The sequence below is a fragment of the Pan troglodytes genome, chromosome 21, assembly GCF_028858775.2.
Source record: "Pan troglodytes isolate AG18354 chromosome 21, NHGRI_mPanTro3-v2.0_pri, whole genome shotgun sequence".
NCBI classification, from domain to species: domain Eukaryota; kingdom Metazoa; phylum Chordata; class Mammalia; order Primates; family Hominidae; genus Pan; species Pan troglodytes.
Genome location: NC_072419.2, coordinates 38,680,524 through 38,693,583, shown reverse-complemented (window position 1 = coordinate 38,693,583; position 13,060 = coordinate 38,680,524). Strand labels below are relative to the sequence as shown.

General features: G+C 58.4%; 1 protein-coding gene across 13 annotated transcripts in view; it reads left to right on the top strand.

Moving 5' to 3' along the window:
* NOL4L (nucleolar protein 4 like) overlaps positions 1-13,060 on the top strand; it is a 142,565-nt gene that overhangs the window by 106,095 nt on the left and 23,410 nt on the right. For 11 of the 13 annotated variants that reach the window (XM_016937677.4, XM_016937685.4, XM_016937684.4 and 8 more), the window contains one exon: positions 4,811-4,952. In XM_016937677.4, the coding sequence (XP_016793166.1) occupies positions 4,811-4,952 (142 nt within the window). Of the gene's footprint in view, positions 1-4,259; positions 4,284-4,604; positions 4,700-4,810; positions 4,953-13,060 lie in introns of those variants that run through there. The other 2 variants (XM_016937690.4, XM_016937689.4) reach the window with 2 other exon arrangements.

Here is a 13,060-nt window from a genome sequence, read left to right as displayed (position 1 = left end):
GAACCCAGAAGTAATGGATTGCACACACTTTTTTTTGTAAATAGAGACAGCGTCTCACTGTGTTGCCCAGGTGGGTCTTGAACTCCTGGCCTTGAGCAATTCATTCACCTCAGCCTCCCAAAATGTTGGCATTACAGGTGTGAGCCATCACCCCCAGCCCATACTTTTATTCTCTAATGTAAGTTTTGTTGAAGTTTGTTAACAGAAAGGGAGAAATTAGCCCTCAATTCATCTGAGATTCCTGAAGGGAAAAGTAAAAAGCGCCCTGTGACCTCTGGGTGAGCCAGTGAGCACCCTGAGGCCTTGGCCACTCTCAAACCTGCACCAGTGCCTCCAGCATGGCCCTCTGGACTTGGGTGTATTTTCCCCCTCTGCACAGTTGTCTTTGACGGGTTCTGATCTGTGTGTACTTGTAACTGCCTGTGTGATTAGCCTGCTTCTCCAGCCTTGGCTTAGGGTGTGAGTGAGGGACTGGAGCTACAGTCTGCCCATCTGCAGCTAGGGGGGCTTACACCCATGAACTGGGCTGTGCTGCGCCAGACAGGTTGCAGAGGGGTCTTGGGAAGTCTTCTTCTCTAGCTCAGCCCTTGAAAGTCTGGGTGTTGAAGGGTTTGCGTAAGTCTGACCAAAACTTATTTTTGTATTGTGTGTTTTTGAAAAGTTAGGCTTAATAGACTTGATTTCTCACTTAAAAAAAAAATTGCTGTCGCAGCCAGGTGTGGCAGCTCACACCTGCACTCCCAGCACTTTGGGAGGCCAAGGCACTTGAGCCCAGGAGTTCGAGGCCAGCCTGGGCAATATAGTGAGCCCTTGTCTCTACAAAAAATTAAAAGTTAGCCAGGCGTGGTGGTATATGCCTGTAGTGCCAGCTCCTCGGGAGGCTGAGGCAGGAGCCTGGGGGGTCGAGGCTGTAGTTAGCCACTATTGCACCACTGTACTCCAGCCTATGTGACAGTAAGATCCTGTCTTTAAAAAAAGCTATAGCAGTCAAGATATCAGAATCTTAGAACCACTTTTCACAAAACTGGGGTCCACATGGCAGAACCCTGGAGGCTGTGGGAAAACTCCCTGGGGAGCTGGGGAGAAAGCAGTCATCGTTAGGTGACTAGGCAGTGTGTCCACAGTGTCTCCCCACTGCACCTACAGGTGGGTCAGAAGTTTTGCTGGTCCCTTTTCCTAGCTAACAAGGCCTGGTGTAAAGGAGCCCTGCCTTAGTTATCTATGTCCCTAGCACAGTGCCAGCACATAGTAGATGCTCAATAAATGTGCAGCAACTCATTGAAGAAAGTGAGCATGCATGAGAAAGAGAGAGACTGTGTGTGTGTGTGTGTGTGTGTGTGTGTGTGTAAATATAGCCTCATCACCCATGAGTTCCCTCTGGGCCTCATCTTGAGACACTTGGTTGTTAAGGAATCTGGTTCCTCCCATTGAAGGGAGGAGATGTGGTGAGGTGGCCCATGGTGCGGTGACAGTGTGATGCAGGCTCTGGGCACAGGCTGCCTGGGTCTACACACCAGCTGTGCTGCTGGCTCCGTGCCCCTGGGCAGTTGGGGCAGGCAGGGCGGGCCTCGCAGGGGCAGTTATCAGAGCTGGAGCTAGGCCTGACGTGGGTGCCTGTGTTATGGGGTCATGGGAGGAAATCTAATAAAACCATTAGCCTGAAGTCCCGTGCCTGTGGGCACTGGGTGCTCCTCCTAATCAGGTGATTTTGATGCCAGGTTAGGTGTAGCCCACCTTTTCCCAGTGGGACCCATCAAGGGAGTGAGGGTTGGAGGGGGCATTTGGGTGAACAGTTCAGTGATGTGAGCCAGAGAAACCCTGGCTGTGTATGGGGTGGCTGGCAGTGGCAGGAGGGAGGCATTGCAGGGCACCAGGGTGCCACCAGCCCACCAGCCTGCATCCCGGGCTTCATATGCCCTCCATTCAAGAACTGTGCACAATGGGACCAGAGTCCTTAATTGTCAAATTAATGCAGCGTCCTCATTAAACACCAACACTATGCCAGGCAATTCAGTTGATTCAACAAGTCTCACTGCCTTGTGCGGGATTCAGAGGACATACAGTCTGGTCCCCACTGTTGGAAGGACCGAAGGTTTTCCAGGGAAAGACAGGGCAGAGACCCACAAGACAGTGACAGCTGGATACAGCTTGGAATTGGGATTGTGGTTCACAGCAGCAGTGTGGGTTCTAGGCGAGGGCCAACTCACTTAGGAGGGCATGTCCAGTCCTTGGCGATTGCACAGATCTGGCTCTGCCTCGTGTTAGCTCGTGACCTTGGGCGAGCACCTTAACCTCCTGGAGCCTCAGTTTCCTCATCTGTGGAGCGGGGCTGTCAACTGTACCTACCTGGTGGGCCTGTAGTGAGGGTGAAATACCACAAGTCCAGGGGAGCGCTGGGCCCCTGAGAAGCTTTGCCTTCTGTTGTTATGGTTTGAACTTGGCTGAGTGAGGCCAGAGTGTGTGTATTGAGTGGAGTTCAAGAGCCTTTCTCCAACCCAGAGATGGCAGGTACGGCCCTGCCAGGGTTACGTGCACTGTGGGAGGGGAACTTTTCGTGTGGCTCCTCTGTCCCCGTGCGCCCGCCCATGCCTGCCCACAGCAGCCTCCTTGCCTCTCCTCAAACCCAGCAGCTTGTGCCCCACTTGCTGCTGCCTGTGCCTGAAACTTGCGTGGAGCCACACAGACCTCATGGGCTCCCCTCCTCACTTCTCGCAGGCCTCTGCTCCAGCATTTCTGACCCGTGGGGTTTTTCTGGGCTGCCCTGGCAAACAGGTCCCTCTGCCCTCTTGCCCTGCTTCCATGTGCTTTGCGGCCGTCATCAATGTTTTTCTGCTCATTGTCCATCTCCCTCGCGGATCGAGGGGTGCCAGGCAGGCCAGGAGTGTGTCTGGTCCACAGCTGAGTTTCCCAGCACCTAGAGCGGAGCTTGGCCCATAGCAGGTGCTCAGTAAATACCTGTCGAATGGATGGATGGGGAGTTTGGAGTAGGTGGCACTTTCAACTGTTACTAGAATACTCTGTCTTTTAAGTCGTGAGCATTTGAACAATACCCAAGAGTCTTCCTCCTTCAGCTGTGACTTCAGGTCAAACCCAGAGCATGGCACCCCCTGGGCAGCCAGGAAGTAGCAAGGGGCCCATGCAAGATGCCCTGTTCCTGGTTCCCGGAGCCCGCATGGCACGACCAGCTGGGAAGATGGGGAGCCGGCTGCAGCTTGCAGCCTTGCTCAAGGCTCCAAGGAACCTTCCCCCACCTGCCAGCCTCTCTTCCCCCTCCCCTTCGTCTCCCTCCATCCAGTTAGCACAGGGGAGAGTTTTGTTGTCCCTTTGTACCCTTTGTGCAGAGAGCCTTTTGAACGTGTGTGTGTGTGTGTGTCCCTCCAGGTGTGTGAGTGAGTTTTCATGAAGGAGGGTTGTGGGTGGAGGTGCTTGTGTTTATGGAGCAAGCAGCCTGTGGGAGGGAGGCAGAGTGAGTGCGTGTGCCTGTGTGTGGGGAGAGGACACTAGAGGACACGTGGGCTCTGTCCATCCCCCGAGGCCCTGGGTGTGCCGCGGGGGGACTACAGGCGTCACAGCCCAGCTCCTGTCCTCTGGATTCAGCAGAGGGTCCACACTGCACAGAAGCTATAAATTCCAGGAAACTCCCTACCAGCCCAGCCGGTGGGGGAGGGAGTGGAGGCGAATCCACACTGGTTCCCTAGCACTTGGAGCAGATGTGTCTGCCTCAGGGACAGCAGTCTAAGAAAGTTCCAACCAAAGTGTGTTTGCTCACTATAAAAGAGGTGTCTGTGAGGGGGGCCCCGGAGGGGAGGCTTGGGGGGTGCTCTGTCAGAGGTCCTCACTGGGGGCCCACAGAGGCCATTGTGTCTTGCTGGGGGGAGGCCAGAACTCCGGGTGTGGGAGCTGCTGGGTCATCTTTCTTGGTTTTACAGCCAGCTCCCAGGCACAGTTGCTTGCTGCTCCTGAAAGGCTGGGCCTGGAGGAGGTGGGGGCCCTTCCCCCTGGAGGGCTGGGTTGAAGGGGCCCCGCCCCGGGGGTTCCCGGATGACTGGCCAAGGGCCGGCCGAAGCCGGCAGCGAGGGGAGAGGAGGCAGGCGTGGTCCTCTCTAGCAGGCCATCCGGCTGTTTGGAACGCCCTGGCGGCCCCCCAGGCCCTTGAGCTGAACCCCCTTTGCGGTCTGGTCCGAACCCTGGCCTGCCCCGCCCCCTTCCTTCTCTGCACTTCTGGGGCTGGCCCTTTCAGCCCTGGAAGCTGCCCAAGAGCGTATCTTTGAAGCACAGCAAAGGTTAGGAAGGAGGAAGACAGAAATGTCCTCTGGGCTGGGGGAGTGGGAGAAAGGAATTCCATGCATGCTTCATGGGAGTCAGGGCGCCAGGCCTGCTGGGGGCACTCAGCTCAGCCTCAGTGCCTGGTGGCGGGCATGTGCTGCTGCCCGCTTCTTGCCGCCGGGTCCTGTGCAGAGTGAGCCCTGGTCCCTGGGCTGGGAGCAGGGAGCGGCAGCCCTTGTTTACAGCGCTTGTTTCAACCTTGGCTCACAAGGGTAAGAGCCAGGCCCTGCCATCCGCCCCTGCAGGATGCGAGACCTCATAATTGTCTTCAATTACAGACAGTGCCGGCCCTTAGCCTTGGCTTCCGACAGGAACCAGAGCCGGGGCCACTTCCACCGGGCAAGGGGGAGCACCACCCAACCCTCACTTCAAGGTTTGAGGGCACTCCCAAACGCCCACTGGCCCTGGGGTCCACCCACAAGGCTGCCTCAGGCTGATGAGAGCCCGTCCCTGCTGAGTGCCCACCTTCTTTGTCCCTGCTCAGGATGAGACTTCTGTGAGCAGCGAGGATTTTGATATGAGCGACTCCACATGGATGTCAGCTGACCCGCACCTGGCCTCCAGCCTGAGCCCCAGCCAGGACGAGAGGATGCGGAGCCCGCAGAACCTCCACAGTCAAGAGGACGGTGAGTGCCCCTTGGTGGCAGTTGAGGAGGGGCTGTGCCCGGCCCCCTGCTCCCAGTTGTCCTCAGGTGAGAGGTGTGGACACACTCCAGGGTGGCGGAATCTGGGCCAAGGCCTTTGGGTGGCTCAGGCCCAAGCTTGCACTGCCCCCAGTGTTCTCAGCATCTCCATGGGCCCTAGTGCCCCAGCTCCTGGCTCCTTCCTCCCAAAGATGAGGGAGAGAGCCCATGGGACTGGCAGCCTGCGGGGCAGGGGGTCTGCCTGGTTGCCGGGATGCCATGGGCTTCTGCAATGTGGGTTTCAGAGTTACCAGGGGCAGGCCTGGGAAGGTTCACAGTGTACCTAACCCAGAGCAGTTCTGCTGCCCAGCAAGGGAAACAAGCTGTGTTTCTGCAGCCACATGTGAGGCTATAGCCCAGGTCACCTGGTGAGTGACCAGGCAGTGCAGCTGTCCACATTCACCCTAGCCCCTTGGGATGCGATGCGGCTGGCTGGGGAGCTGTCCGGATTCTTCCCTAGCCCTGACCGCCTCCGCACAGGGCCTGCCAGGCAGCCTACTCCGGCCTCCCTTGGAATAGAGGCTTCCTTCTCAGGGGTTGGAGAGTTAGGGTCAGGAATCAGACCCCAAAGATCCACCCCGGCCTCGACGTGGACTCCCCCAAGTGGTTGGGCTCTGGGGCCCTGGCATCTACCTTGGTGTGCCAGGGTTGTGAGGTGGCCCTGTGAGCACAGCACCCCAGCATCGCCTTTGTTTCCGTGGAGGAGATGGTTGGGGGCAGGGGATGAGTGAGCTGGGCCCGAGAACTGGGGTGTAGGAGCCGGAGCCAGCAATTAGGAGGGGTTGAAGGTCGAGGCCTGGAATGTGGGAGGGAGGTGCGGATTAAAAAGGGGTGTAATGTTAACTCTGTGAAACGGGTCAGCCTTAAAGAGTAAATAAGGGGTAGGAGCCTTGCTGTTTGGGTCAAAGTTCATCTCCATGGCAGAACCTGCGCGCCTGCCTCCCAAAGGCCTGAATCCGGCTTTGTTTGGGAGGAGACCCAGTCTGGAGGCAGCTGGAGGTGTCTGGGCCAGGGGCTGGGGAGCACAGGGAGTGGCTGCAGGAGGAGTGGGGTGCGTGGCTGCCGGCAAAGAAAAGGCTTTTGTGCCTGATGCCTCGTGAGGTCGGCGCGACCCCCTCGTGCTGCCAGCCTCCCAGGCCAGTGCCGCCTTCCAGCGTTCCCACGGGGGTGGGGACCGGCGGGGGCAGCCACGTGCTCTGGGGGGCTCTGGGGCTGGGACAAGCGCAGCAGCTGACCTCCCGCCTCAACTGAGCCGATTGAGGCCACGCCCAAGGAACACTGAGGGCGGTGCCTGCAGAGCCCAGCTGGGGCCACAGGCTGTGGTCCCCCACAAGAAGGGTCTGGGACAGTTGTTCAGAAACCCAGAGCAGTGGGGCTGAAGGGGCCATGGTCCCCCTACTCATTCCCAAGCAGATCTCATGCTGTTATTCCTCATGACCACCCTTTGAGAGCGTGATCTCTCTTGGAGACACGTCCTGGGGAGGTCTGGTGATTTGGGGGCTGTCAGGATCAGGTAGCTGACAGTGGCATTTCTGTGGGGTCCATGGGGTTCCCTCAGCACCTGCTGCCCAGAGGCTGGCTGGCCTGGCCATGAGGATGAGGCTGAGAGATGCAGGGAGGCTGGGGGGTCTGTAGGTCCCCAAGAGCCCAGTGCGGGGCCAGCCTGGGGTAGTGAGACACCACCTTCCCCTCCTGATGGACACCAGAGCTGGGACAGGGAGGATGCTGTTGACCACAGGGCCGTGGGCCTCACTGTCCACTCCGAGGCACTCATGGAGTTGTGGGCCACCCCGCTGGCTGGCTGAGACCCTGGGCAGGGCACAGGCCTTGGGAAGGCCCAGGCAGCTGGCCTGGCCTCTGCTGCCTCTTCTGGGCCTGTGGGCCTGTTGGTGTCTGTCCAGAGCAGTGGGTTTCCAGCCTAGAGTCCTGGGCCATCTTCTGGCCCCCCTGGAGACATACAACCAGCCCCTCTTGAAGGTGCTCACGGTGCAGAAATGTGAGGTCCAGCTCCCATGAGTGAGTCAAGGGGCTCCCATCAGAGCACTCTCAGGCCCCGTTATTGACGCAGGACTAGGTAGGGACAGCCCAAGCAGGGGCACCCGCTTTAGCCCTCTGTGTGCTCCACTCCCTGCCCGAGGGTCTCCATTGCAGAAGCCCCCCAACCCCACTGATGCCCAGGTGGGCTTGGTGTGTGGGCTCTGGCCCTCCGTCCTTCGTGGAAGTCTGAGGCCTGCTGTAAGGTCAGTCTTGGTCTCTGCCCTGCCCCTGGGACTCGGTTGCGAACATGGCCCATTGTCGGTACCTGCTGAATGTCTGTTATCCCCGAATGAACAAACGAACAAACATTTACTGAGACCTACCCAAGCACACCATTGCAGAGCAGATGGAGCTCCGCCTCTGATGGGGGATAAGTTGGGTTGTTTGTTTCTGGGGACATCCTTCCCATCTGAGTACCTGGGCCTTTTCTCTTCGCCGGGAGTGTGGGGACTCCCAAGGCTGTGCTGATGACACACCTGTGTTGGTCCGTTTGGTGTTGCTATAAAGGAATACCTGAGGCTGGGTAATTTATAAAGAGAAGAGGTTTATTTGGTTCACAGTTCCACAGGCTGTACAGGCATGGCACTAGCATCTGCTTGGCTTCTGGTGAGGCCTCAGGAAGCTTACAGACATGGCAGAAGGTGAAGGGGGAGCAGGCATGTCTCATGGTGAGAGAGGGAGCAAGAGAGAGGGAAGAGGTACCAGGCTCTTTTAAATAACCAGCTCTCGCATGGACTCATAGTGAGAACTCACTCCATACAGCACCCAGCCACTCATAAGGAATCTGCCCCTCATGACCCAGACACCTCCCACCAGGCCCACCTCCAACCCTGGAGGACACATTTCACCATGAGATTTGGAGGGGACCCAGATCCCAACCATATCAGCACCCCATCCCTGCTGACAAGTGATCCAGCCAGGAGTGATTTCAGGGAGCCAGGCAGTTAGCACAGATCTACAGCTGTGGATTTGTTGGGGCCCTTCTTTAAAGATTTTAACAAAGGCAGATGAAGGCTGAGTGGCAGAGCAAATCCCATGGCGGAGACCACTGGGCCCAAGAGTGAGTTGTGCGGGTGCCAGCTCTCACTCCCCCGGAACTTGCCTCTGAGCTTCTACCGGGGTGAATGTCTGCTCTCACTCCCCAGGAGCATGCCTCTGAGCCTCTACCGGGGTGAGTGTCTGCTTGTCCTGAAACTGAGCCCAAGAGTGAGTTGTGCGGGTGCCACAGTTTTCACTCCCCGGGAGCTTGCCTCTGAGGTTCTACCGGGGTGAGTGTCTGCCTGTCCTGAAACACAGTTAGGCTTCTGCCCCCAACCCTGCCACTGGCTGCGAGTCTTGGTCTCCCAGACCTCTTTACACCAGTTCCCCACACTCTGAAGTCCTGGGATGCTCCCAGGTCCCTGCGATCACAGCCACTGGTGCTTGGCAGGGAGCACCACTCACAGTGCCCTCATCTCATGGGGAGGAAACTTAGGATCAGGGAGAGACTTGGGGCAACTCAGCCAGAGTTGGGGAGGTGCCAGTGCTTCTCCTCTCTCCCCTTTGGCAGGGGCAGGGGCCATGTGTGAGGGTCCCCAGAAGATGGGCAGGGGAGCTAGGGAACCAAAGAAGGCCCTCTCCACACACTTGGGGTGCTCCCTCCTTGGGGCCCAGGGCCATGCGGGCCAGCTCCTGCCACAGTTTCCTGCCCAGGCACGGGCCAGGTCCCCTAAAGACCCTCGGCTAAGCCCCGGCTGAGGCGTGGGCTTTCTTTTGGGTCTGAACAGGGCTCTGTGCACATCATAGGGTGTGGAGGGAGGATGCCTGAGAGACTTTGTCCAGAGGCACTGTGGTCTGGCGTTGCCTTGGGGCTGAACAGCACATCCGTCTGTACTTACGCCGCCACCTGTGGGATGATCTGTTTGATGCAGTCTCCTCCCCAAGTACCATAAGCACCCTGAGAGCCAGGACTCCAGCACCCAGCACAGGGCCTGGCACCACGCAGGTGCTGGGGTGCTGTTTGTTGAATGAATGAGTGGATGAAAATGAACGAAGGCATGCACGGAGGCAGGTGAGCCAGTGCGCCTCCTGCAGGCCGGGGCTGGCCCAGGTTCCTGACCCGGCAGGCGGGGCCGCTTCTTCCGTTTCCCCTGGATGTGCTTCAGCAGGCCTCTCACTCTGCCCCTTCCTGAGCGGAAAATGTGAGGCCCGTCTGGCCTCCAGAAGGGATGCGTGGGGGCAGGGAGCGGACATTACTCACCTCCTGGGCAGACAGGAAGCCAGCGCCAGGGGAGAGCAGGGGTCTGCTCGCTGGGCCTGCATCCGCCTTCTGCAGGGTGGGCAGTCGGGGGATTGCTGAGCAAGAGTCGTGTGGAGCCCTGGCTGGGGCAGGTCAGGGCCTGATGTGTGTGCCTCTCAGATGAGGCCGCTCCTCCAACCTGGGCCTCGGGACACACGGGCTCCCGCACTGTGCAGGCCTGAGTCTGGACAAAGGCACTGAGGGCCCTTTGGCTCTTCCAGGTTCTTGGCCACTTTAGTCACACCAGCGTTGGCCTTGTGACACACAGGGGTGATGAGCCCTGTCCCCACCTCCCTGGAGGAGTCTGGGGTTTGGTTGAAGCCAAACAGGCACCAGTGTGGGACCCCTGCGGGCTGTCAGCTTGCTGAGGGCAGGAGCCACATCTTTGTAGAAATGTCCCTTATTTCTCCCCTTATTTCAGAAGTATTACAATTATTGTAGAAAAATAAAGGAGAAGGCCAGGTGCGGTGGCTCACGCCTGTAAGCCCAGCATTTTGGGAGGCTGAGGCGGGTGGATCACCTGAGGTCAGGAGTTTGAGACCAGCCTGACGAACATAGAAAAACCCTGTCTCTACTAAAAATACAAAATTAGCTGGGTGTGGTGGCGCATGCCTGTAATCCCAGCTACTCCGGAGGCTGAGGCAGGAGAATTGCTTGAACCCGGGAGGCGGAGGTTACAGTAAGCCGAGACCACACCATTTGCACTCCAGCCTGAGTAACAAGAGCAAAACTCCATCTAAAAAAAAAAAAAAAAGAAAAAAGAAAAAAAATAGAAAAATAAAGGAGGAAAAAAGAAAATGAAAAATAATGATGTCTGGGGCCCTATTTTTCTCAGACTTTTCTATGTATCTAAGTAACCAGAGCCTCATTTTCTTTTCAATGAGGCAGTATTGGCGCCTTTTTTCTCACATAGTCATTGGCCTCCCTGACACTGATGTGGGCCAGCCACAGTTCAAAGCTTGTCTAGTCAGCCCAGTGACTGGGGTCCCATTCCTGAGCCCGCTGTGTGCCCAGCCTGACCCTGCTGTGTGCCCAGCCTGACCCTGCTGTGTGCCCAGCCTGACCCTGTGAGCCCAGAGCTATACATGTCGCTGTTCCACAGGGCAGGAAACATCGTCTCCGAGGGGAAGTCACTTGCCCAGACCACAGGGACTGGGTCTCTCCAGAGCCAGCGTTTTGGCCACTCCTGTGGAAGGACACTCAAGTCCCTGTTTTTCTTTCTTTCTTTCTTTTTTTATTTTTTTTTTTTTGAGACGGAGTCCTGCTCTGTTGCCCAGGCTGGAGTGCAAAATGGTGTAATCTCGGCTCACTGCAACCTCCGCCTTCCAGGTTCAAGCAATTCTCCTGCCTCAGCCTCCCGAGTAGCTGGGATTACAGGCGTGCACCACCACGCCTGGCTAATTTTTGTATTTTTAGTAGAGACAGTGTTTCACCATGTTGGTCAGGCTGGTCTCAAACTCCTGACCTCATGATCTGCCCGCCTCGGCCTCCCAAAATGCAGGGATTACAGGTGTGAGCCACCATGCTTGGCCAAGTCCCTGTTTTTCATTGCTGGAAGTGGCGCCGCAGGGTGCCCCTCAGGGCTGGCCCCATGTGGCCTGAGTCTCCTGTCCTGGGCTTTATCCCCAGGCCCTAGCACTGAATAGGTGCTCAACCAACGGCCACTGAGTCACTCTTGGCAGAGATGGGGAATCAGAGAAAGGGCCTGGGAGGAGGTGGCCTGGGAAGCTGGGCAGAGGCGTGGCAGCAGGGGGCTGGGAAGGGAGGAGGTGCCCGATGCCAGGATTGAGGGTTTCTTGGGTCATCTGTTTCCAAAAGCTCCCTATGACCCCAAGCTCCAACCAGGAGAGAAGGGCAGAGAGGCCACAGCCAGGCCATCTGGGGAGGGTCTGGCATGGAAGGGTTCTGGGAGGATGGAGTGGTCGGGCCCAATATGTGGCATCCTGTAGGCAGGTCCTGGGTGCTGTGCCATGGATCTGGCCGGCCCTTCCCTGAAGTATGGTCTTGAGCTAGCCGATCCCCCAACTCTGGGCCACAGCTTCTCTCTGTGACATGGCCTGGGGGCTGCGGCCCCTCATCCTGGCATGCCCCCAGGAGCTCTTAGTGAGAAGACCAAGGCTTCCTACCTCCTGGCCCCTGCTGCCCTTGGGTGGGGCCCTCCGCCACCCAGAAATGCAAACTGGGCAGCAGGGCGGGTCTCTGGGGAGCAGGTGTGTTTCCTGAGTGCCCAGGGCTCGGTATTTACAGCAGCAGTGCTGTTGGCCTCTTCTCCTTGGCCCGGCCCCCTCCCCTGTGTGCCTCCTCCCTGGCCTCCAAGAGGTCTGCAGGGAAGTGTGGGGGCACACAGAGCTCAGATCTTGCTCAGCTCCCTCCTTGCCAGGCAGCCTTGGGCGGGTGCCAACCCCTTGCTGGGCTGGGGGTGATCATCTTGGCCCGCCCTGCCAGGCGGTTGAGGACCAGATGTGGACAGCACAGGCCCATTGGGGGCCAGGCTGGGACTGGATGTGGGCGGTCTTCCTCACCTCCCCCAGATTCTCTGAGCCCTGCGCACCACCCCCTTGGTCCAGTCTTGCCTCCTCAGCCAGCCTGGTCTCCCTTGGTCCCCTCTGCCATGGAGGCCTGTGGGACCCTGACTGCAGCTTACCTCACAGCCACCCTCAGCGGCATCCCCACCCCTGCTCTCAGCTCCCAACCACCGCCCGGGTTGTGCTTCTTCGTAAAGGGAGCCGGGCTAGGGGGTCCTTGGTGTCAACCAGACCCAGGCACTCACAACTTGTCCTGAGTCCCTGTCCCTCCCTCCCCACCCACATGCACCAGGCCCTGTCCAGGGACCCCAAGTTCCCAAGACCCTGCTTCTCAATCTCGCAAATGCCAGACCCATCCCAGGTGCCCACACTGATGGGCAGCTAAGCAGGCAGCGAGGAGTCAGTGCTGCCATCCAAGGAGAAGGTGCCAGGCAGAAGTGTGCTTCTGGCTTCTGGTACTCAGGGTGCCATGGGGTGTCCCCAGCACAGGGTGAAGCCGTTCAAGTGAGGGATCAGGCAGGAAACCATAAGGCTGATGGGGAAGGAGCTGGTGGGAGTAACGGCCAGGCCACCCGGGCTCAGAGACCATTACCCGCGTTACCCCTGTGCCGCGGCTCCTTCTAGTGTCCTCCTCAGGTGATGCCCACCCTCCCCTGGGCCCATCCCTGGCTCACAGCAGCCCTCTCCCACCAGGAGGCACAGAACTCTGGCCTGCTGCTGCCTCCCCCTGGACCCAACACTCATGGCCAGACGTCTGCTCTGGTCAGTATTGCATGGCAGGAGGTGTGGCCCCTGCACCAGCCTCCCTGGGCTGGCCTGTGAAAGGCTTCTCTTGCAGTGGGCTTTTAAGCCAAGCCTTCTCCCCAACACCTGCTCATTATGGCCGTGTCCATTGCCCTGACCCTAATTCTCACAGCTGAGGCCAGAAACCAGAGCTAGGCCCCATTCTCTGGGTGCAGGTCCCACCCACCCCCACCCCAGGAGCAAGAGCTGTTTGTTCCTCCTCAAGGCTCCAAATGCCCACAACAGATGAGCAGGCGGCGGCCTCCTGGCCTCCCCTCCCCCAGGAGCAGAGAGCTGGGGCCCAAGCCTTCCAGGGATTGGCTGTGGGCCACACTGGCAGTCCCGGGTCACAGGAAAGTGTCCATCATCAGCTGGGCCGCAGGCGGCACAGACAGTGCTGGGCTGTGCTGGGCCCCGGCCCGCCAAGG